At 43.4% G+C, this 25917-nt stretch overlaps 1 protein-coding gene and 1 long non-coding RNA gene across 9 annotated transcripts in view; one reads left to right on the top strand and one right to left on the bottom strand.

Moving 5' to 3' along the window:
• The window catches only part of ebf1a (EBF transcription factor 1a), a 570155-nt gene extending 544972 nt beyond the window's left edge, over positions 1 to 25183 (bottom strand). For 3 of the 8 annotated variants that reach the window (XM_069898995.1, XM_069898996.1, XM_069898998.1), the window contains exons 1-7: positions 25029 to 25183; positions 24284 to 24526; positions 23563 to 23719; positions 23068 to 23131; positions 22398 to 22453; positions 17848 to 17921; positions 3456 to 3524 (exon numbers count right to left, since the gene is read on the bottom strand). In XM_069898995.1, the coding sequence (XP_069755096.1) occupies positions 3456 to 3524; positions 17848 to 17921; positions 22398 to 22453; positions 23068 to 23131; positions 23563 to 23719; positions 24284 to 24417 (554 nt within the window). In that variant the 5' untranslated portion in view covers positions 24418 to 24526; positions 25029 to 25183. The remainder of the gene's footprint in view (positions 1 to 3455; positions 3525 to 17847; positions 17922 to 22397; positions 22454 to 23067; positions 23132 to 23562; positions 23720 to 24283; positions 24527 to 25028) is intronic. The other 5 variants (XM_069898994.1, XM_069899001.1, XM_069898997.1 and 2 more) reach the window with 3 other exon arrangements.
• LOC138743501 (uncharacterized) lies at positions 68 to 2353 on the top strand. Its single transcript, XR_011344936.1, has 2 exons — positions 68 to 346; positions 1889 to 2353. It is a non-coding gene; the product is annotated as an uncharacterized lncRNA (long non-coding RNA).
• Positions 25184 to 25917: the final 734 nt, after the last annotated feature.

The raw sequence follows: 25917 nt of genomic DNA, 5'->3' as shown, positions 1-25917 counted from the left end.
ACTGGGGTGACCCAGATTCTCAGTGCTGCAATGATTATGACATCAATATAGATGTGCTGAGATCATGGAAAACTGCAGATCCTGGTTGGAGGCTGCAGCTGGTACAGGAAGCTGAGTCTGTCTGCTCCTGCCAAATAAGAGGAGTTCATTACACATCCACCTCAAATCAAGGAGATTTTTCTGCTTTGTGCCATTACCTTACACAGTTTGGGATTCTATTTATACCTGCAAATCGGAGGCTGATGTGAAACAAATGTTGAAGTAACAAGCCTGTCTTTAGGTCCTGGATGGAGAATGCCTCGTGCAAGTGCTGGTGAAACTCAGCAGTATCCCCAGGAAATAAAAGGTAGTTGCTCTCTCGGGGCTGAACCCTTCATCAGGAATGTTGAAAGTAAGGCAGACGCCTGAATGAAAAGGTGGGGTGGGGGGGGGGGGGGGGAGGAGGGGAAGCATTGCCTCACACAACTTGATTCGAACACTTGGAACGCCACCACGGTGGGCTTCACTCTGATGTAGAGAAGACTTTATTCCTTTTTGTTCACCTTTCATTTTTTTTCACCCCTCAACCACACCTATGTGAAGCCCACTCATGGCCAGAGCAAGAAATTCACTGAGCACTGGGACTAAATACTGGCTAAACAGACAGCTGATGATCTACTGCTGTGGGAACTTTATAGAAAAATAGGTTAAAGGGAAACAAGAATAGGAGTAATGGTATTGCTCTGGGAGTTGGGATAGATGGGCCGAATGGCCTCTTTTGTCAAGAGGGCATATGAAATGGGTCCCTTTCTCTGTACAAAATACTACAGGCCAAAAAGAAAAATATCCTATCTAATTTTAATACAGTGCATATCCCCACATCTGAAGTTCCATTAACTGAACTTTTTTTGCGGTGCCGATGTGACATCACAAGTTGAAAAAAATTTATCTCCTGACTTACCCATGTGGGGCTCTGATGATGATAACAATGGGACACTCATGTACTGTACATAGTTGCAAAAAAAAAGACAGAGGAGAATTTCTAGTGTTTGGTGCCGCATTTATCTTATTTTGTAAGCAGAAACCAAGTTGTTTTTCGGTACCGTATTGAACATTATTTGATGCCCATTGTTTTTTGATGTTTAACCGCTGATACAAGAATTTTGCTGAAGCTACTGGGCTTCTTAAACCCATTGTTCCATTAATCGAAAAAACCCAATAAGCGAAAACAGTCTAGTCCCATGCTGTTTGGATATGGGACAACGTACTGTAAAAACAGCAATAAGATTATTGGATCCATGGCTTGTTTAGAACTTAATACAGAAGCAGGCCACAGACTGAGGCAGAATGGGCTACCCCTTTCAATTTAATATGGAGATGCAGCAAAGTAACAGGCCCTTGCAGCCCATCAGCCCATGCCAACCAAACACATCCATGAGTTTCATTGACCTACTAACCCTGTACGTCTTTGAAATGTGACAAATCATCCAGAGGAACCTACGCAGTCACGGGGAGAACATACAAACTCCTTACAGATTGTGACGGATTCCAACCTAGGTCACTGGTGCTGCCATAGGATTGCCTTAACCCATGCCACCCCCTACCCTTCCTCATGCCCGCATTTCCCAATCCCCCCTTCCCTTTGGATGCGCTGGCATTTAGGAAACGGAGAGATTATTTCCAAGCAAATCAGCAGAATGTCCATTTTCTGTCAGAAGGGATGAATGGGGTTGGGAGAGGGGTGGGGTTGTGACGATCAGCTCACACCATTGCACTAGCCACAACATCGCGGTCAGTGCTAAAACAGCCCCAGTTGAAACGTGCACTGGAAATTGTCTGCCCCCTTCTCTTGTGAGGATCTGGCTTATCATAATGTTGCAATTAATTGAAAATATTTAAAAACTTACAGACTCTAACACACTGAGGATGCACCCAACAACATTATCCAGCTGGAAGAAGTTCACAGTCATAAGATGTCTCTAAAAGTCGACAACCTCCGAAGAAGGAGAGAATGTATCCCAGCACCTCAGCGTACACTCCCCCAAGATTTTAGTCCATGGCTGCATTAACTGTTCTGTCCTTGGTTCAGTCACAATGTGAAGGAGATACCGATATCTGTTCCACTTTGTTCTTTTGGAGAGTGTTGCACTGGAAAGCACAGTACCTTGTTGGCAAAGAGAAACTCCATCCCTCTGTTCAAGTTTACGATTGTTTGGCTGTACGCATACAACAGGGCGAAACAATGAACATAGTGACAAGCCAGCCAAGAGTGTGAATCAGAATTCAGGATCGCCTCTCTACCTTCCAGTGATCCTGTCTTATCACAAACTTTGTTGTCTCACTGAAGAAATGACTGACAGCAGTCTTCCTCATACAGTGTTATCTACGATTAATGTATCAATCTATATACACATCCACACAGAGTGCATACGGCTCTTTCAGTAATACTCCTCTAAACCATAACCTTTACCCCCAGCTTTCCATGTTCCATAGCTCAGTACTTAGACCATACCAAACACAAGTGGTCTACTTCTGCCTGTTGCTCTTCAACATTATTGTTACAGATGCAATCCAAGCATGCACTTTGTCTTCCTGAGGATGTTAATGTGCAATGAAGTACAATACCTTAGAGCACCCTCACCTTTGACACCTTGACCATGTGCCCAGTTCTCAAACACAGGTGCCAACAGCTAGCCTGACAACAGAGCACTCCAGCATCAAGCTGGCTAAGACCTCAGCCAACATCACACGTCGCTCTCCAACAAAATTCACTTGATTCACAGCCAGCAAGGGAAATGCCTGTTCATCTCCATTTTCCCCACTGAGCATGGAGACTCGTTCCTCCCTTTATGATGTTGGCACATTGGACCATTTCTACTCAGAGGTTATCAGTGCATTTTCTATCAGAGAGCTGGATGAGAGTCCATTTAGCAAAATGTGTCCAATAACAATGCCCACCACAATGTAATAGAAAAGCAGGCCATTCAGGAATTGTTTTAAAGGTTCTCGTCTCTTATCACCTCTCTATCCTTTGGTTGACTCCATCTCTTTCAAATAACAAACCAGGGAGGTTTATATCCATTTTGATATATTGACATCACACATATAATTGTTCACATATTTAGATATCTACAAATGAATAGCCAAAAGCAATAAACATGGAAAACCAAGGAGAGGGAGAGTCAAATCAATGAGAGCTCCAATTTCTAAGAGCAACAACTCTGAATTTAGTTAGCACCTTAAACATAGCAAATTGTCCCAATGCACTGGGGAACACAAAACACCAGAAAATTTCCAAGCTGGTCTCACATAAATAGGCCAATTACAACACACAAAACAGAACGAAGGAGAACTTTGTAGATACACATTTGAAATCAAACGCACGTGCATACACAAAATAGTAACTGGCCAACAGGCCATAACCACTTGCAGAGGCGGGTGTCACGCAATAATCAATAGCAAACAATTGTCCATACCTGTCAATTATCACTGGGTCCGATGGCGTCTCATTCCTGTTGCCACAACTTTTCTTGTCACAGCAGCGACTGTCGGAGGGGGAGAAGACAGGGAGATGTGGAAATCAGTGTTGAACAATTGCTGCATATGGCTTAAATTACTGATGTCTTTCCTCACTGCACTGAACAGCTAAAGTAGGCATAATTTAACAACCACATAATAGTCAAGTAACAACTGCCAAATCTATTGCCAGGCATAACAACAGGTAGGAATCAGTGGGAGACCATGGTTGCATTTGGGAAAATTACTACTTCCCACTTCCCCTGGACAGCTGGTGACAATTAAGGAGTCAAAAGAAGCCTTTGTAAAGGTGTGTGGCAAAGCAGGACTCACCTGAGGCAGGTAAGCAGGCCCTTCTCAGAACAATGGTTGGAGTAAACCGCCTCAGCAATCTTTGGTTCTCGTTTTACACTCATCACAGATGGTGAACAATCCTCAGCTAAATACAAGTTATTGACTGCCATTCTCTCATTTAGAAGTTCTTTGCAAGATACTGTCTTTAATGACTGGCACAGATGAGGTATTAAATGTTTAAAAGACCTTTTTATTCAAAACAATTTTACTTCCTTTGAACAATTGGTGGTAAAATTTAACTTACAAAACACACATTTTTTGTACATATTTTACAAGTTCGACAATTCGTTCAATCTCAGATCCCTGACTTCTTGCAAATCCCTGAGGCAAACATCCTTGATACACTTTTTGATTTACAACTTTCTCATAAAGGTCTAATATCTCTTGTTGAAAATAATTTGCTTAATTTAAGAATAGCCTCATTAGTTAAAAATCAAGAACAATTGGGAACAGAATTCGAATCTTTCATTCTCAGAGGAGGTGTGGGACTCCATTTGTAATCTGATTAATACGACCTCCTTTTGTATACAACTTTGTTGCCATTTAAAGTGGTCCATAGAGTACATATATCTAAAGTTAAATGGTCTCATTTTTATTCAGATATAAATCCTTGATGTGACAAATGTAAAATTAGTGATGCCTCTTTGGTTCACATGTTCTGGACTTGTCCCAGTTTAGAAAAATTTTGGAAAAATCTCTTCCCATGGGAAGATTCTCAAATTGAAATCAGAACCTTGCCCTTCAATTGCTCTATTCGAATCATTTCAAGATGATGATGTTTTACTGACTCCAACTCAAAAACAAATTTTATCTTTTACTTCATTGTTAGCCAGATGTGCAACTTTGATTAAATGGATAGGCAATACTCCACCTACACATGCACAATGGTTAAGTGATACTATGTCTTCTTTAAGTTTAGAAAAAGTTAGATATGCCTTTAAAGAGTCAAATATTAACTTCCAAAAGACATGGGGCCCATTTATGGACTATTATTATAATCTAAAGAATTCAGGTTGTTCTGAAGCCTTGGTGCTGTGCTGTCCATCTTCAGGTTGTTGTCAATTGATTCCTAAGTGTCAGCTTTTAACCTTGATTAGTGGTAGGTGTTCTGAATTATAAGGGTTTATTTTTCTCAAATTATACAACACAATATATAACTGTACTGTTCAATTGTGCATAATGTAAACATCAATAAAAATATTGTAAAAAGTAAAAGAAGTTCTATTTCAAAGGTTGCAAGATTGCACTGTGTTTAAGGAGTGGCTGTGGAAGCTAAAGAGTTAAATTTCTTTGGCTATTCTGTACAACATTTCTGTTTCTTACCGAGAGTGAGTAATACAAGAACTGGATTACCACATTCTCCAATGTAAAGGACATTGCCCTTGTTTCTTATCAGAAGCAGTGTATGTGGCAATAGTTCTGTAATATCACATCTGCAACATCATGCTCCTTTGACTCTTAGAAGATGGGGCACCGTTAATAATCTGGCACTGAGCACACGACCATTGTATTCTGCCATCTGACGGTGGACAAGGACATTCCCCAGTGACATTGATCTGAGCACACCTCAAGGCTGTGTGCTCAGACCACTCCTTTTCACATTACTGACCAACAACTGCATCACCAGATCCAGCTCCAATAGAGTTATCAAGTCTGCAGATGACACAACAGGAACTGGCCTCATCAGCAACAATGATGAGTCACACTACAGAGAAGAGGTGGAAAACCTCATGAAAGGGTCGAGAAAAACAACATGACTCAAAACATGGATAAGATGAATGAGATTATCGTGAACTTCAGGAGGATCAGGAACGACCACCCTCCACTACACATCAACAACTTTCCAGTGGACAGAGTGGAGAGCACCAAGTTTGTTGGAGTTCACTTAACTTGTGATCTATCATGGACACTCAACATCTCCTCACTTGTCAGAAAGACGCAACAGCAATTGCACTTCCTGAGAACGCTAAAGCGGGCAAGGCTACCAGCCACCATTATGCCAACCCTCTATCGGAGCTCTATTGAGAGCGCCCTCGCTTGGCTGCATTACAGTACGGTTGCTGCAGAGAAATGGATTGGAGGTCAATCCACCAGACCAGAAGAATGGCAGAGAGGATCACTGGAGTCTCCCTTCCCCCCCCCCCCCCCACCCCCGCCCCAATCGTTGTGATCTACTCTGTGTCATTGTCTGAAGGCATGCAAAATCATTGAGGATCCCTCTATCCTACTCACAGCATCTTTCAGCTGCCTCTGTCAGGAAATTAATACAGGAATATCAGAGCCAGCACCACCAGGCTGAGGAACAGCTTCTTCCCATGGGCAGTGAGAATGTTGAACAAACCAAGAAACTGCTCACACTAACTATCTGAAATACTCAAATTTATGAAACAATATTTATTTAAATGAATACAGCATATTAAATATTTGTCTGGTTTATTGTGTGTTTTGTGCTAAAGACTGGAGAACTCTGTTTCATTGGGTTGTATTTGTGCAATCAGCTGACAATAAACTTGACTTGATAGATCTTGGCTTTTGGCAGTGCCACAGCAGTGGTAAAATTCAGTGGGAAAGTTGCTGGGCATTCAGCCAGATCTCTCTACCTCGGAGATCGTCCAAGGAGCCAGAAGCAGCCCTTGACACCAATGACCTCAGAGGCCATTGCTCATCTGCATGCACTTCACTTAAGTCCCACACTCCCTCGAAGGAGAGGTAACCATTACAGTACTGCAGATGGAAACTTGTTCAGGTCTCACTCCATGGAGACATGGGCTGCTTCATACACAATACAAATGAACAGAGCAATCCTCAGTGAATATCCCCATTTCTGACCTTTTTTTCTACAGGAATCTCATGAATGCAAGTAGTAGAAGATGGCTGTGCCTAGGATTTTGCAATGCTACCCTGGTGATGGGATTATTGACCTCCAACATCACAAACCTTTGTGCAAGGTTTTACATTGATCATTGGAAGGTTTTCTCAGTGATGCCCATTGGCCTCAAATTATCTCGGAACTCCTTGGTCCAATACTCTACTTATGTCAAGGTTCATTACTCCGACATTTCCTTGTTGTGTGCTTTGATAGAGCAGAATGTAATGGTTTTCACATCTGAAGGTGTGTATCAGAAAGGAGCCCATAATGTATCGACACTCAGCACTGACTTCCACCAACCTGTCAAATGGAAAGCAGCTTTTGTACTTCACTGGAAACAATACTTTATTAAAGTAGAATGTCACCAGCGATTACATAGAGACAGCCAGAGTCCACTACACCTCATTGGGTCTGCAGTGCGATTCCAATCTCTGCTCAGTTAGTTGATGCTTGCTGGCTCAAGGTTTTAAAAATTACAATGACATCAGCACTCTTAAGAGCTGGAAGGACAAAACACTGCTGATCAGTATCCAAGGATCTGCAGAAGCCATTTCTGGCACTTTGCCTTTAGGAAGGGAAATAGGGGTAAAATGATCATTGTTCTTCACAAGGTTGGAAGGCTGGAAGGCTGAGATGCATAGCCAAAAACACCAGAGTGAAGCAGGCTTTTGAAAAGTCCTGCAGCCCCAATCTAATTTGTTCAATGGGAGGCGAAATGTAACAGAAAAGACATATAGAACAGCACATGGTGAGGCTTCTGGGCTGCACCATGAGACATTTTGTCTAACTACTGTTTCCCCCCACCTATCCCCACAACCCACAGCAATCAGAATGAGCAGAAAGCTCGAGGGACAAAGTAAAGACGCATCTTGATTTTTTGTAGCATAGTCTTTAGGGTAGAATTCTCATCATAGACCTCTTCCCTTGCAGGATGACTCTAGAAATCCACCTCTTAGATTGGGATTTTGGTTGTCCTTCCTAATGCCTTCTTTCATGGGTAGCACAGTGGGTAGAGCCACTGCATCACACCACCAAGCACCAGAGTTTAGTCCTGACCACCACTGTGGTCTGCGCGGAGTGTGGACATCTGCCCTGTGACCTCCCGACTTTCCCACCATCTTCGCCTGCTACCACATTCCAAAGGCACGCGAGTTGGCAGGTTGGTTGCTCACTGTCCCTGGTTTAGGTGGGTGTGGGAGAATGGAATTGGGGTGAGGAGAGGAGAGCTGATGTGGGGAGCAGGATTAGTGTAAAGGGGTACTTGATAGTTATCATGGATTCAATAGATTGAAGGGCCATATTTCATGGCCCATGACCACTGCTCCAAAGTGATGGCTGTCCAATAAGAAAGAAAATGGCAGTACTGCCAGAATTGCTGTTAAGACAGGGAGTGAAGACACAGAGCATTCCCACAGGTCCAAACACCCAGTTCAACTGCTGTCAGCTCCATACAGACTTCATATGGGCCGTTAAAGCAACTGATGATGGTCGATTTAAAAATCTTGTGATTGTGGGGTCTGGGCCCAAGATGGGGGCGTCTACGTTCGGCAGCTGGCAGAAGGGGTTTGCAGAGGACTGGTGCAGGGCACCAGAAAATGGGGAGACCAGTATGCCCCCCCTGCCCACCCACCTTTTGAAAAGGAGAAGCAGAGGAGACGGCCCATAAGTTGGTGACCACAACCAGCAAGGGGCTCTGAGACTGAAGAACATGCAGGTGGCATATTTTTGGTGACTCAAGACAAGGAACCCACACAGGCTGCAGGAGACTAGCTCAAGGAGTATCGGAACCAAGATGTGGGAGGGTGCGGAGAGCACTGAGGGCATCCTGATTGTGTCAGGGGCGTGGATCTGGAGCTCAAGTCACCGGTGGTTTGGACGGGACTGGACTCTGTGGAGCCTGCCAAAGAGCTGGAGGCGAATCCACAGACACTTAAGAGACTCTGAAGGACTCACCTTTGTTTCTCTGGGCAATTTCTGCTGATGGCAAATCTTTGCCTTATTGAGGCTAAAAGAAATGTTGCATAGTATCACATTTTCTGTTTTATTACATGGCAAGAAAAATCAATCTGGAAGAGCTTTGGGATATTCCACCATGCAGTAGGTGCTACAGAAATGAAAATGGTTGTTGCCTCAGCCCCTTGGGACTGCCTCAGCCAACAGGGGCAGCAAGGAACCACCCGTCCCCATCTCACCACAACCCACCCTGGACTTGGTCATCCCAGCAGGTGAAGTCCGGGCAAGCGGGGCCACCACGTGAGGCAGCGGCGATCGGATGGGGCAGGGCAGGCCGCACTTGCTCGGCAGCGCTCGCCGCCAGGGGTGTGAACGGGGAAAAGACCATCAGCAGAAACCCTGCCCGTTCTGTCCCCCTCCACAGATGGCGGAGCGCAGAGAGACGAGCTTCTGCAGCTGTGGTCGACTAATCCACACAGGCTGGGGATCCAGCACGGGAGGAAAGGGCGTGGGGAGGAGGATAAAGGACATCTGTGACTTCTTTTTGGTGGTGGGGGGGGGGGGGGGGTCCTGCCCACGGTTCGATCGAGATGCCAGTCAATGCCTAGCTCCCTCTTGTGATCAGAATTTCGAGCATTATGGGGGGGTCTTCTGTGGCTTCTAAATCTGGCGCTCATTGCATTGATTTGCTCCCTCCCCACACTGAGACATCCCTCGCTGAACCGGTTTAAAAACCAGCAGAAGAATCAGATGCTGAGTCAGTGGAGGGGGGAAGAAGGGGGGGGGGGGAAGTGGCTGAGCAACAGGGAGGCCCCTGGCCTTTTGAACATGGAACACAGGAGTTGTCAAATCATTGTGTGTTCATTATCATCTCCACTCAAGCACTGCCCTTGGGAAGATGCGGTCAATCAACCTTATTTTGAGCGCTTGTCATAACACATGTGATGTAACGTGATACACCCTGCACGATCTTCCGAGCTGGATGCGCTAGAGCCACCAGACTTGGCCGGAAAGTCTCCTGAAACGACGAACGGTGGGTGTCCCTCCGCGAGAGGCAGGTTGGTACCGCACCATATGGGAGATGGTGAACGAAGGAGGAGGTGATTCATGGCGAGCAGAGGGCACCTTGGGCACACGTTCAGCAGATCCCCACGGCTTCCCGGCCGCCGGGCAGAGCGAGGGCGCCGCCGGGTCGAGTGGGAGCCCCGATGCTCGGAGCGACCACCAGATTTGCAATGTAAAGCAGCCACCGCCACACAATGGGTGACAGCTTCCACCTCGAGTCATAAACAAACAGCGCCCCCAGAACAACAAAAGCCTGGCTTCTCCAGTCAACAATGAAATCTGTAACCTCCCTCATCAGTCGAGTGACCTTTCACAAGATGCCCCGTTTCTCTCCTGCCACCCCCCCCCCCCCTTATCATCATGTGGCCCGACCTCACCTACAGAACCTTGCAAATCCACCGCAAAGAGCGGAGGCGGTTGTCAGTATGGGCTCGGCCATTCAGTCGTGCGGTCGTGGAAGAGCGTGGTTCCCACCCACACATACACACCCCCACTCCCCACACCCAGACACACCTCCACCCACACCCAGACACACCTCCACCCACCCCCCACATCCAGACACACCACCACCCCGACACACCACCACCCCCCCCACACACACCCATACACTCCCCCACCCCCATACACACCTCCACCCCCCCCCACACACACACCCCCACCCCCATACAACACCGCCCCCACACACCCCACCCACAGACATGCAAACCCACACACACCCACCCCCGCCCACACACACAAAAAACAGAGACAAGTGTGACTCCGGTAGAAGTGTCAGCACGCCTGCCTTCTGGATCCCACAATTAATTCCACGGGTGGCTGAGCACACGACGGGGAAGCCCCCCGAACAACTGAAAAGGACGCACCGACTGTGAACGGGACCCTAACAATGAGGAGAGAGAGAGCCTCGTGTCATCCACATTGTGCAAGGTCCAGATGCTCCGAAATTCTGCATCTCGCACAGGTGCACAAGACACGCCGTCTGTAATAGGATTCAGGACATGACCACGGCAGGAAACATACAATAAATATAAGGATGAATAAATGTTTATAGAAGTACATACAAACCCATAGATATGTACCTATATAAAAATGCATAGAATAAATGTCATGTAGAGAGTCTTTGCACTGTTTTCCTTTCACGCCACAGAGTTTGGGGGCAGGAGAGAGAGATTGATGTGAATAATGTTTAAATTTGAAATTTTAAAACCCTACTCAAAGCAGGAAGAGCCCGTAATTATTGGCCTGTGTTGAATGCGCTAATCTCGGTGAGGATTAGTTTCAGCGCTCCCGCATTGAAGGGCGGGGGGGCGGGGGGAATCCCGTCCCAGTCACTCACTAGCAGCCTCTGCTGGAGGCCACACGGGTGAGTAAACAAGGAGAGTGGGCAGGGTCAGATACCGTCATGATCTTCGCCCACCCCCCCAAATTTAAAAGCCTTTCGCCACTCACTGTCCGGCTTATAGGAGGTCCCCTGAAGCATACCTAAACCACGAGTCCGTAGCCCCAGAAGATTGGAGGTGATTGTTCAGAGGAGATTTCAGTGCTGGTTGGTCTTCCAGCCCAACAAAGGCTACAATGCTTAAAAATGGAAACAACACTCAACACAGCCAAAGCATTTGTCTGCTCAACTTATAGGCCATCTGAAACAGAGATTTCAAAATCATTTGGGGCTGGATAAGGGGAATGGAGGCAGTCTTTCCCCAGAGGAGTCTAAACTAGATGGCTTAGGTGAGGTGGGGAGGGGGTTTAAAAAGGACATGAGAGGCAACTTTATCTCATCGAGGGTGGTGAATATTTAGAATCAGCTGCCAAAGGAAGTAGTAGAGATGAGCGCAATTACAACATTTTAAAGACATTTGGACGGATACATGAACAGAAAAGATTTAGAGGAATATGAACTTGATCAGCATCAATGAGACGATGAAAGGGTCTGACTAAAATCATCACAGATTTCCATTTCTGAAATCCGCACTTGGTTCTCACTGAATTTATGTTTAAAACGTGGGGATCTAACAGAAGACACAAGCAGAGACCTAGACACTGAACAGCGTTGCAGGTGCAGGCAGAGATATGGGGCAGAGATCCAGGCATGGACAGAGGTATCGAAACAGCCAAAGACACAGACAAAGATACAAGTGCAGGGAGCAACCAACAGCAACACAGAAACACACCTCAACACAGAGGCAGAAGCCGATTCAGATACACACAGATGCAGACACATGCCCTGTTCATATGCTTGAACCAACCCTTCCCTAACCATTGCTGATAATCTTTTTGGTTTTACAAATAGTATTTCTAAATTATACAAAGTCTATAAGAAATTTAAACTGTACTCAGTTTCCCAAAAACTCCAATAGATCTATAAAATTAAAATTTTATTTTTGGTTGAAGCTAACCTAATGCTTTAATTCCCTAGTTCCTAATAATAAGGAAGTTTCAAGCAAACCAAAAAAAAACTTATTTGATCCAGATTAAATGGAATATTTTGCACTGAATTTGAAAAGATTCTCAGCAACCAGTTTACCTGCTGACTGCTTTATCAGGGGATCTCTTGCCCAAACTAAGCCTTGTTTGTTCACTAAAGCAATCAAAAAAATGAGTGAATTTGGTTCCACATCAAGAGAAAAATAAGCACAAAGCTGCTCTAGTAAAAGGTAAAACTATCTCCATCACTGAGGCAATTTATAGTTCTTCATAAATACATAGTTTATTTATCTCTATAATACACGTTTTTATATATACCCATTTCTTTCCTTCAAATTATTTCCTTTCGTAACAATAGTTGACTTTCTAGGTTTGAGAATGATGTTTCTGTCAGCAGAGAATCGAGTTTCATGTCGAGCAAAGAGCTTGAACAACAGTCAATCTAGATTCTAACAGCAGTAACACAAAGGTCTTGTGTTGGCCTTTTGATTCTTCATTCATTATGTTCCCTGGTTGGTTTGCCTCTTTCTCTCCTGCATCCCTTACTGAAGCCTGCTTTCTTACACATCCAGCTCTTCCCTCACAAGCAAGAACTTGAAAAACTTTTTTTTTTTTTAAATTATTCGGTCCTTTTTAATGTGAATTGGGGTGTTTGAGCCTCTATCTGCCAGTTTGAACTGTTTGCATTACTGAATCTGCTCCCATCTCTCAGTAGCAGACTCGCAAGCACATTTGTTTTGTGAGTTCACGGATGTCAATCTTTTGAAAACACCATTAAAATGGTCATAAAATCATACAGCGCAAAGGAAGGTCGTTAGATGATCGTGGCTGAGCCTACACTTTGAGAAAGGTAGCAAATCAGGCTGAACTTCCCAGCTAACGTCGTAGTTCTGTACAGCTTTTGTTTCAAGAATCTGTCCCAATCTCTTTGGAAAGTTTTTTGGATTTCACTACTACTTCAGCATCTGCACTACAGTAAATAATTATCAATAAACAATGGAACCACAAGGATCATTATAAATGTGCAAAACATCCTCATCTCAACACACTCCCATGCACACAATAAGCATACACAAGCACCCAGATATACACACACAAAACATGTACATATTCTGTACATATACACACACTCACTCACACACACACACGTGACTACACACCCTTCACCTTATCTATAGCCATCAGGGTTCAATGTTAAACACAATTGGTAGGCACCCCAGTCAGTTTATTTTGGCTCTTGGTCCAGGGACACTGAGGTTAATGGAACCACACTCAGATGTCATTCTCAACACCCCAGACTCAAGGCTAATTCAGTACACACCAAAAACCCAAATTGATCAGTATTTCAGCCAGATATTTATCCACCTCCCTTTTGAACTTCTTTCTTCCATTAACTATTCTTGTCGCAGAATAGAACATTTAATAGTGATAAGTGCTTTCAAAGACAGTACCTGCTGTGATATGACATTCCATTGCCTGCTATTTTTACAAAGGCATTGACCCATTTATTTTAAATGGGTTAACTGCTCTTTTAAAACATTGGGCAGAAAACGCCATATAAAGTCCCTCCACAGTCTGCCAGCCTCATTCCGCTTTACCTCCACAATGACCATATTTTTCTCCCAATGTCATCTTGATTCTTCCGTACCTTATGGATCTCCCCTTTTCCATCCTCTTCCTGTACTGTTGAACTCTTGCTTCCTGGAAACCCTTTACCCCATCCTGATCTACTGCCACTCCCTTGGCTTAAAAAGAACGTTAAAAAAATAGGAGCAAGAGTTGGAAATTTTGGGCTGTCGAGCGTGCTCCACTATTCAACAAGATCATGGCAGATCTGGCTGTCCACTCATCTCTACCTACCAACCTGTTCCCCGTAACCCTTCATCTTCCTATTATGCAAAAATCTGTGGCTTAATTATATTTAATGAGGCAGCCTCGACTGCTTTCTTAGGCAGAGAATTCCACAGATACACTACTCTCTGGAAGAGTCAGTTCCTCCTCATCTCTTTGCTAAATCTACTCTTCCCAGATCTTGAGACTCTATTGAGGCATGCCTAGCATAATTTAAATCTAAAATATCTCCCAGTTCTCGTCTCATGTACCAGTGGAAACAAGTTCTCTTTTGCATTCTGCCCATCAAGTGTTCCTCACGAAAGAGTGATAATTTGGCAGCACGTAGCATAGCCATTATGGCACCACCGACCCAGGTTCCAGCCCAGTGCTGCTTCTAAGGAGTTTGGACATTCTCTCTGTGACTTGCGTGGGTTTTCCCCGAGTGACCCAGATTCCTCCCACCCTCCAAAAACAGATGGTTAATTAGATGTAGTTGGGTGGCACAGGTTTCCCGGGTCGGAATCAGCTTCTATCATGTTGTAAATAAATAAATAGATTGACTGTGTTAATTAAATAAATATATAGATGGCTAATTAAATGGATAGAAGGGAGAGAAAGGAAGAAGGAAAGAAGGGAAGGATGGAGAGAAGGGAGGGAGGGAGAAAAAGATAATAATTGGTTATTCGTAAAGTTTTCACTCGTCTGCCTTGGCTCTGTGTTAATCCACATAACAATTCTATCCTTTCAGACAGGGAGATGCAGGAAGAATGTTCACGATATTGGGGAAGTCCAGAACAAGGGGCCACAGTCTAGGACTGAGATGTGAAGAAACATCTTCTCTCAGAGTTGTGAAGTTGCAGATCTCCCTGCCTCAGAAGGATGTCGAGGCCAGTTTGTTGCTGCATTTCAACAATAAATCCTTGCGAGAACAACTTCAAGACATTTTCATGCACGCTATAAACGCAGTTTTAAACATACTTGTTTGGCTGCTCCAAGTAAGAATTTCAGTGCATAAGTACATTGTACCACGTGTATGACAATAAACTCATGACCATCATTAGCTCTTGTAACTATTCTGGAAATCCTAACTTTCGAGGTAAGTATCAACATTTTCCCCTGTAATTTTGTAGCCACGGTGCACTGAAATAGGAGTTAAGCAAGAAAATCTGCAGATGCTGGGAACAGAGGAACAGAGGAATAGCGTTAAGCCTGCCCCGCCATTCGAATCGTGGCTGATGTATTTTTCCTCTCAACTGCATTCTCCTCCCTTCTCTAATAGCATTAAATGCCCTCACTGATCAAGAGCCTATCAACCTCTGCTTTAAATCTACCCAGTAATTTGGCATCCACAGCCATCTGTAGCAATGATTTCCATAGATTTACCACCCTCACCTCTGTTCTAAAGGGGTGATCTTCAATCTTGAGGCTGTGTCCTCTGGTCCTAGAATCTCCCACTACAGGAAACATCTTCTCCCCATCTACTCTCTCCAGTGCTTTTCAGTATTCTATAGGTTTCGATGAGATTCCACAATCATCCAGCAAGTACAGGTCCAGACCCATCAAACGCTCCTATTCCAGAAATCATTCTTGGCCTTCTCCAACACCAACACACCCTTCCTTAGATACGAGGCACACAACTGCTCACAATTCTCCAAGTGTGATCTGATCAACTCCTTTATGAAGCCCCAGTATTACATCCTTGCTTTTAAATACTAGTCCTCTCAAAATGAACGCTAATTGGGCATTTGCCTTCCTGCAACCTGCAAGTTAACATGTATCCATTCAACCATTTATTAATCACAAAGAACCTGGAATTATTTCAACTCATGGGTCATCAGGATTACACTGTGCCTGTCAAATAATAATTTAAAATACAACGTGCAAAAATGTAACCATGAAACAATTGTTAAGTACAATGTTCAACTTTCAGCTAACTGGCACATGAAAAAGTAAATACAAGTTAAATGGGATCAGTATGGATTAGCACTTATTGTCAGCATAGACGATGGACTGAAGGGTCTGATCACAGACAGAGCATCTGAATGAGATAACTTAACAAATGTTAGAAGGCTTGGGATTTTCACTTTGCACCTCCTGAAGGTGTAGAACTGGGGTCAATCTCCAAAGTAGCTGGCTACTTTTTCCACCAAAGGGAATATCTTGGGTAGTTCAGTTATGGGAGTCCTTGCTCTCTAATCCAGTGGCCAAATATGATAACCCAACTGTTACCCTACGTAGGTGTCTACCTCTGCCAAAGAAGAGTCAAGAAAGAGATGTAAATTGAATTAATAGCTAAACATTGGCAATATGCTGTGTGTGCCTGCACAAATATTACAGAAGAACTTCTCCAAATTAATTAAAACCTGCACACAACAGTTGCTGCATTTCAACAATAAATCCCTGCGAGAACAACTTCAAGACATTTTCATGCCGCTATAAATGCAAACATTTTTCATCTCTTTTTAGTGACACACATTGCAATTTGGAACAAGGACAATTTCTAGGACAGGGCTCCTTGCTGTGCTGTGTTGTAACGACACCAAGATCAGTAGTTCAGCATAGACAGAATAGATCCTGGTGCAGGCTTTTCCTCCAAAAAGGAAAAAGAATTTGGGTGGAAGGGAAGGCCTTGTTACTAAGACACAGAGTTGCTTTGCAAATGTTATTCCCTCAAAACAGACTGCTGTGCTTTTCTGACATTTATGTCTGTGCTGGAACCACATGTGGGAATTTTTTTGATGGCACTGTCCACTTCCTGTGACTGCTAAAATAATTACAGCTGTGTAGTTGTCATTACGCAGTTGAAAACTTAGTAAGAGAACAATGCTGTGGGACCAGTTTGAAATAAATCACTTTCTCTTGCAGCAGAGTTTGTCTTACAAGGTTTGGACACCATAGCCTTTAATGCAGTCAGCTGGGAGCTTGGGAAACATTTATTATAACAGGAGTTTTTTTTTAATCCCTGTATTTGTTACAATGAGATAAATGTTATTGGTCATCTGGAATAGTTTGCCAAAGCTCACAAATTTTCCAAACCAAATAGTAAAATCAAGACTAAAAGGTTTTATGTCAAACTCTAGCTCTGTTCTAAGTTTTCCGGGGAGCAACTGCACTGGCCTCAGTGCCGCAGGGATTAAGGAGGGAAAAAAAATAATAGCCAGGTTTCCTGGTCCAAGTCAATATTCGGAAACTCCAGCTCAAGAATTTTCCAGCTGATACAAGTGTCATCCTTCACTGCATTTCTAGAATCAAATGACCAAAAACAGAGAAAGTTGGGGCTTGCACACATGAAGAAATGCTCACACATTTGAAAAACAGACAAGCTTACGGGGCCCATGGAAGTTTATCACCAGCACACGAGGAAGCAAGCGAATAAGGACAGGGGGAGCAGAACAGTTAGACGTTCTCATTCTGCAGAGATTTTCTAATTGCAATGTTTGTTGCTATGATTTCCCAGGTGCCCAGAAAATAAAACTGCCTACCTGCTGTTCAATAACATCTGAAATGGCTTCATTTTGGACTCAAACCATTTGTGAAATTAAGGCACATTAAATATTAGAGATTTTTAAAGACCCAAACACTTTTTAAACTCATTTCAAATTGCGGCATTTGTGCTTTTGAGAGTCAATATTATGAACACGAAAACAGCTTTGATATTTCAGAACTTAATGAGCACAAAAGGAAAACCACTGTGACTAAAACCAACAAGGATTAATATGGAGTGCAAAGAGGTGTAAGTTGGTGAAATGGTAAAAAAAATATTGCAGCTTGCGATACTACTTTTATATAAGGAGGCACAAAATACAAATTGAATGTGTATCTGGTCGACCTGTAGGTTTTACAACAGCTCTTACCTACACATGATCTCATGGGTCAGAAGGACTCGGCACATTTCAGGATTTTTGTCCTGTCCCTCATAAATGATAGCCTGGAACAGAAAGAGAATGGTTAAAACTAAAATGTTGACTCCTCTACTTTCATTCATGTCTCAGACTTCTATTATTATTGTCTTGGGATATTGCCATCACAGGCAAGATGTGTGTTTACCAATCACTAATTGCCCTGACTGATATGAGTGAATGACTTGCTAGGCCACTATGGAGAGCAATTTAAAGTGAATAGCACTGGCTTCACACTGGAGTCACCCGAGTAAGGAGGGCAAATCTCTCTCCTGAAATGGCAGAATTGAAAGACTTGGTTTTGTAACAACACCAGAGTTTTTTGGGGGGTAAAAATAAAAATTCAAATTTGCAAACTACCAATCCACAAGTTTCAGTCTCTGCATGATCCAGTTCTTTGTCAAACTACAAGCACTAGCACATGTCATGTAACAATAAGCAGTTTGAGTTCCCAAGCTATCCTTTTGATAAAGACCAAATCAACAGCAAGTTTCATGTTCTCTGAATCAAACCACTAGCCATCAGAGAAAAAAAAGACTTCTTTTTGTGACTGGCATAAATTTATTGGAACATAAATAGATCACACAGCAATGTACAAATATTTAATCCCCGCATATCAGCCCAATGCAACAACACCTGCCTGAAAGAATACATTTAACAATGTATACGTTCAGGCAATAATATATTCTTGCAAACAATTATTACAAAACTGAACTATATCAATTTCTTTACTGGTTTACACTTTCTTCTGCATTAATGTTTATTCCTGTAGTTAAGCCTGGCAATCTCTAATCATACTTACAGTGTGATTTAATTGAATTTCAATCAAAGTTATGGAAGTGATGGAAATAAAAATATAATCTTGAGACATTTAACTGCATTTTTCTAGAAAATCCTCTGCACATGTTCATATCAGTCAACCCTTTTTTTTCTTTTAGATTTGAATTGGTTATCTATTTTTACTTACAATTTCACATTTACTGCAGAGAGAAAAAATATCTCAGGTTTTGTTAGCTCAAGAAACTTCCATCGATGTTACTCGAGAGAAAATATATATATAGAATTCCAATTCTACCCCTGGAGATGGATTTGAACAGTGTGCATTTACAATCGGGCAAGATTGCACCCTGGATACCTCTGATTTGGGGGATTTTGCAAAGCAGATGAGTCCTTCATGTGCAAAGGATGGTGCCTTGCAATAGTTCTCTATAATGTTAAGGCATTCCGGTGAATATGTGATTATTAATAGTTCCAAAAACTTGGCCGATAATGCACGTATTTAAGGTTGGTATTTATTCAACTTCCTTCGGTGCCAATCAAAACACTCAGAAACACTCCACCTACTGACCACTGCCGATGGCTGTATAGCAACTCAATGCCGGGGGAGGGAGGGGGGAGTTCAAAACCTTTCCTACATACATACATGGTTGTTGCAGGGATTTATCAAGTGAAGTGTTACAAGAATAAAGGAGTTAGTCCGGTGGAGTCAGACTGCTATTTATAAAAGCAAGTTAACTGCAGAGATGCAAATCGAGACAATTGTCTGAGGAAAAGGAAACAAAATGTAAATCATTTTCATAAACCGTTATGTCGTGTAAAGCACTACGGTTAGCAAATTATGAATAATGTGGACACTGTAGGTGAACTCATTGGAACTCTGCATAATTATTGAACAATTCCTGGCTTTACAGTTACCCTGTGATACACCATATACAACCTCGTATATTTTCGAAATTACTTACATCACTATAAATAATGGACCAAAATGGAAATCCAATATAGAATGCTCATTACACGCCTCGCTAATTTCATGTTAATTTCCACATTTGCAAAAAAATTTCCCTTGACATACTATGCCCTGACACGTTTCACAAATGCCTGTGTTAGAATACAGCGCCTACTGTGCCTATATAGTTTAGTTTTCAATGCAGGTCGGGGATGGGGGGGGGGGGGGGAAAGGAGGCAAATTAACGTTGCAATGCAACCAAAAATATACAACCCACAAACGATCAGCGAGTGTCTTTGGGAAATGTGTTGGAAGGGGGTGGGGGGCAGGGGGGTAAAGAGAGAACACGTTAGACCGTGGGCCTCAAGACAAAGATGAAGAGAAATAGGGCGGCAGATTTGGAGAGCTACTCGCCGACAGATGGTGAAATGCGATCAAAATGCCACCCCAACTGCTCGTCTGTTTATTGTTGTTTCCGCAAGCTCTGTTTTCGTGTGAAAGCTTAACCTCTTTCCCTTGCAAACATCGAAGAGAAATCGACAACAGAGGCGAAAGAAAAAATATAAGCAGCGTCTCTCAATATAGATAGATATATATACACAAACTGACAATTGAAAAGTCATCTTAATAAACGATTTAACAAAAAAAAACGTATTAAATCTAGTGATGGGAATAAAACCCCTTGAAAGTAATATGTTTGATCAGAGGTGCAATCTGAGTTTTTTTTTTTTAAAAACTTCATACATTTTTAATGCATTCAGATAATTATTCTTCTATTACACAGACCGTGAGAGCTTTCGAATTGGGCATTTAGAATATTTCGCGGTCTGATAAGATTTGTGTAGAATGCAACACACACACCTGAAATGTTTTAAAATGGGTGTGTGTGAGAGAGAGCGAGAGAGAAAGAGTGAGAGAGAGAGGGGTGAACTTAAAAGCTAAGATTTTAAAAACAAAACAGTACAGGTGGGGGCATCAGGAGTTTGATGCGTTGGGATAATAGGAATCTCAGAGGTCAAACACTGCCGCAGGACTAAATGGCCCTTCAACCTTTAAAATCGAAGAGACCATCACACAGAAATCACTGCTTCATTCAGAATATAGCCTGTCCTTCCGTGCAGAGAAATGCACCAAAGAGACATCCTTCAAACATTATATGAAGCCACCGCCGCTGTGATATTTTGGGGTAGGTCAAGCTACGAGTGCCATCGTGGTGGTGAAGATGGGAAGGCGGGCGGTGGGAGGTTTTTTTAAAATGTTATATGTAATAAATAGCCTAGGAATGGACCGGAAAGATCACGACAACAGGTTATTTTAAGTATCCAGATTGTCAAAAAGTTCATCTGGCGTTATTCCATGCTATCATTAATATAACCGTATAATATATAAATACATAGTTGTGCCTAGATATCCGCACGCCGAGATATATAATTGGGTTAAAATGTGATTAATGTGCATGTGCTATTTTAGCAGAGATGTTACAAGAATTATGATGTGAAAACGCGGCTTGTGTGAATTCTTATTTCTTACTGAAATTCCACATTGTTTCTCAGATTACAGTTGACCCCTTCCTTTAGCTCTGACTCTCCTCGGTAGCGACATTAAGAAAGAATATTTTTAAAACTTGCTGAGGCATTTTGATAACAAGATGTGCCTGATGTTAGGGTCTGTACTTGGACAGGAAACGGCGCACATTTAAAACGAAACGTGGCGCAAAGCAAAGATCAACGTTTCAGACAAAGAAATTATCCTTTTTTTTTAAATCGCTGGAGAGTAACCCATCTTCTCTCTAAAATAGTGTGGGTTTGTAACTTCCTTGAAATTGACCAGAGGGTTCAGGGGTTTGGAGAGCGATTAAATATTGTACAAGTTCCGTGTCCTGAGTTCTAGCCTTCTATTAAAGTTTGGTTCAAAAAGACCTTCAAACATCGGATCCAAGTTATTTTATTCACAAATAAGAAACATTCACGCCAATGGAACACATTGGATCTAACGGACGCGTTAACCTCATGTGAATCTGAAACTTATATAGAGAATATATGTGTGCTTGGAAGCGGATCGACGCCAAGGAGAGTATCTGGTCCAGCGGGCAGTCTGTGTACGATACCAAAACCGGGCAACAACAAAAAAAATCTGTAAGTAAACATGGCCTGGGTAGATGTGGAGAACTCTCTGGGTACCCTAGGGGTTCACGCAACTTTTAAACCATCCTGGCCACCACCAGCTGTAAGAGCCAGAGATCCACCTCACTCGTCAGGAAGACAAAACACATCAGTAGACGCCACTGCCGCCAAAGTTTTGACACATTAAACCTGTTCACTGTGAACATCTGCACAGCGACCCAGTCAGTCTGCAATGATCGGGGCGCCTTTTTTTTTCCGCTCTTCCGCCTTTCGGAATATGGGTGGGTGGCCATCAGTCCTTCTCTCCGCTTCCAACCCCTCCCGTCAACACCTCCATATCCCCAGTGTCCGCGGTGGAGGTTTCTACAACTACTGTTTTATTTTTATTTCGCCTCAGTAACATCCAAGAGTCCAACTCCCACAAAATCCCTTTCTAATCATTTCTTCACAAAGCACCGCCGCTTTGTGGCGGGACCATTCCAACAGTAACTCTGTTCCTATTTCAAACTCCACTTTCTCCACAACAGCCGCACATTTCCAAGACCTGAATCATACCCTCTGGGCACGATTACAATTTGTTCAGAGATTTTTAAAAAAAAAACAGTTCTGAATGTATTTTTTAAACCCCTTGCAGAAAGCATTAAAGATCCGCTGACCTGTTTCGTCATCGAGTCAATGAGTCGGACGTACAAATCCTGTTCGGTCCTGATTCCTGATTATGAGAATATAAATTGAAAACTGTCAGCTTTAACTTTAAAAAAAATCTTAGTGCAGGCATTTAAAACCGTGATAACAGCACTCTCAATTTATTTGCTTTTCTTTGCTTCAGTCATATCTGCGAAAACCAGGGTCGCTGAAGAGTCAGCGAGGATCATTCGGTGAGGTTTGTGAGCGAACTTCAATTTGGTGAAACAAATGTGGAAAGAGGGTTATTTAAAAGCGGGTCAAGAAGGTTATTGGGAATAAATATTTTACTGACGCAAACTGCGTTTTGTTCTCTGCGAGTCTGCTTTGCAAATCAAACAACTGAAACTCGGGTTACTTTGGAAATGTAGGTGGCAGATGTGAAGAGTCTGTGCCGTGTGTGTGTGTGTGTGTGTGTGTGTGTGTGTGTGTGTGTAGAGAGAGAGAGAGACAGGGAGGGAGACTTAAACAGCGTGAAGTTCACAGGCAGTAAAATATATCTAACAAACAGGATGGTGTGTATAAATTAGACGGGAGGAAGTGCTCGGAAACAGAGTTGACCGGAGAGGGGTGATGAAATCCCGCAATCATTGCTGGGGTTTTGGAAGTTTAGCTTGCACAAGTGTCAGCGGCGCAGCTTACCATTACTATAGAGCAGCTGTAATCTGTAATGGATCCCGTTATTGGTCTTTTCTCCACTTAGTTCCTGAAACAATGTTTAAGAAGAAGGCGACTTTAACAATTTCTGGCAAATAAAGCGAAACCCCAACTTACGATTTCATTTTTTAAAAGTATGAACACGGGAGACCCGGTTTTATCGACCCACCCGATGGTTCGCGGGTGTGAGCCAACTCGCCTGAAGCCTGCATTGTTTTGCCCTCCAAATTTTTTTTATAACGGAAAATTGACAATTACTTTTTTTAAAACCTAAGAAGTGGGGACGGAGTTTAAAATATCGATTTAATCCGAGTTGTCCTGATTGTAAAACATCTTGCCAGAAGAGTCCATTTCACGATGATGTCGAGAGCGAGAAGCGATGCCGAGCTAACAGTGCGTGTTCAGCGAGTTCCTGCCGCGCTCCCTTTCTTCATACACCCAAACGCAAACTTTTCTTTCTGAAGGAAAAATCAAACGTACCTTTTCTTTCTCCACGAACCCCACGAAAGCTGTCCGCTCTATCTCCACCGGCTGACCTTGGCGGTCGTACAGAGCCAGGACAAAGTGAAAGAAGTTGGATTTGCGCAGGTTCGAGGGCGGTTGTTTCTCGAAATGAGCCCGGGCCAAGCCGACACCACTGCGGGCGAACAAGAACAGGGGGAGTCGGTGAGCGCCACACAGACCACCTACCCTTTTTGTTCCAAGACAACGTACAACATTGACATTAAGCAAACTTCTTGTTACCCAGATCCAAAATAATTTGACACTGTATCAAATTCCTGATTGATTTGTAATCTATTGTTTAATCCGCCTTTTAATGGTTCCGGAAACTAGTTGGACTGAGTTTTTTTAAAAAAAACAAGACGTACATTATTTTAAGATTAGTGGGTTAAAATAGTTTTGTCTACAAAAAAATAAACTCGCCTTTGCAAAAGTTAGCGTCGCGTTATCGGAAATCATAACGGGGAGAGTGTACAAAGAACAGCCGTGGATGGATGCAGTTTCCTCATGAGCACATTCAGCCAAGAATTAAAAAGACCAAAAGTAGAGTGAAAGATTACACAGGAAAAAAAATGTAAAAGATGTTAAATCAAATATTTAGGCGTAGTTTGACCTCGGAACCGATTTTCGCCAGATCGACCGAGTCTGCATTGATACTATAGAGGTGCGCGTAAAAAATCAACAGCGATACCAAGCCTACCTTTGAGCTGCTGTACTTGAATCCATTATCCCGGCTCCCTGCATCCAGGAGCGGACAGCGTTCATTCCGCTTCCGATGGGTTCTTCCTTCATACTGCCCCCGCTTCGTTGTATATTTTCCTGAATCCCAAACATGGGAACAAGCTTGTTTTTCACCCTCTCACTCTCGCTCTCCTTCTCGCCGCCGTCAAAAGCCACCAGGACCGTTTAAGATGTTGAACGCAGTTCACAGCCGTCAAGTATCCTCCAAAATAAAGTGTAGAAAAATACAGCTTGCGCCAGGTACCGGGGAACACAAGAGAGAGGGGGAAGGGGAGAACGGGGGCAGAGAGGGGAGGGGGGCTCAGTGATCCAGCGAGGTAAGATATTCCCAGAAAAAAAGGGGGTTCAAAAGGTGGAGCGAGTAGGTGAGATTGAAGCCCGCTTAATGATCAGGCCGGACTGTCGGGCTTTGGAGTACCAAGTGTCATGGTCCAATTAGTAAGACTAAGTTTATTTTGTGTATGCGTGTGTGTGTTTATTCGCAAACCACCGCGTCTGCCAGTGTGTCGAATGAATGGGAAATACAGAGCGATGAGTTTTCCCTTGTGAACGATACGGGGATTTTGGATCGGGGAGGGGGAAGGAATTGGTGGTAGTGATGCCTGTTCTCTGATCTCTCGGGTGGGAGGCGGAGAAGGGGGTGGGGAGGGGGGGGGCGGGAGGCAGTGGTGGGAGCCGACTGCCCTGAAGGAATTCGCGTTTACCTCTCCCTCTCTCTCTCCCAGCCACGCTCTCTGAGCTACCCCACTCTAACCCCTGTCTCTTCCCGAGGGCAAGCAGCCTCCCGTATGGGTCGCGGCGAGGGGGTTGGAGAGCTGGGGGGGAGAGGTTGAACGATGCATACCAAACATGGCAAAAACCCGCCTCCCCTCTGAGCCAATGGTTGTGCCTCGTGCGTATGATTGACAGGGAAACCTGACAATAGAGTAAAGCGTGTTTTGTTCTTTTCCTATGTGACATAACAAAGCGGTAAAGGTAGAAGGAATTCACTGTTTAGAAATACAATCTGCCCCATTGGAATATTGGTTACATGTAATATCTTTATGAAGTGCTTATTCTCTAAGCCACATATTCTCTGCGTGCCGCCCGCGTATATTTTCAGCAAAAAAAATAATTCACACGAGTTTACTTGGGTCGATCTGACTGGAGATCTCAGAGAAGCAGCCCGCTTGTCTGGCAATCTTACACCTTCACCTGGAGTCCGCGAACGCCCCAACTTTGAAATTTCACTCACTCTCCCCGGTGTAAGAAGGGTGAGGTCCTAATCGACAAAAAAAAGCTCATCCTTTCCCAAATGTACTTGTCTTCAAAAGTTCTTGAAGAGACACTGGTGGGTGTCATGTGATGGAAATGAGTTGTCAAGAGTTCAAGAGAGTGAGGTTGCTTCAGGGGCTTTAACAGCTGGGTTCCAGTGCATATCTTGGGGATGAATATTCTTTATAAAGTGCACCACGCCCAGCACACTCACCTTCGCTGACCGACACCCCACTTCACACACACACATGTTCAAATACTACAGACAATAACCACACAACACACGTTCATGCATAAAGATATAGCAATATAAACGCAGTTACATAGATGCTTGGCGTC

Source organism: Narcine bancroftii, chromosome 9 (genome assembly GCF_036971445.1).
Source record: "Narcine bancroftii isolate sNarBan1 chromosome 9, sNarBan1.hap1, whole genome shotgun sequence".
Classification (NCBI taxonomy): domain Eukaryota; kingdom Metazoa; phylum Chordata; class Chondrichthyes; order Torpediniformes; family Narcinidae; genus Narcine; species Narcine bancroftii.
Note: the sequence above shows the minus strand (reverse complement) of the source record. Positions and strands in the feature narration are given on the sequence as shown.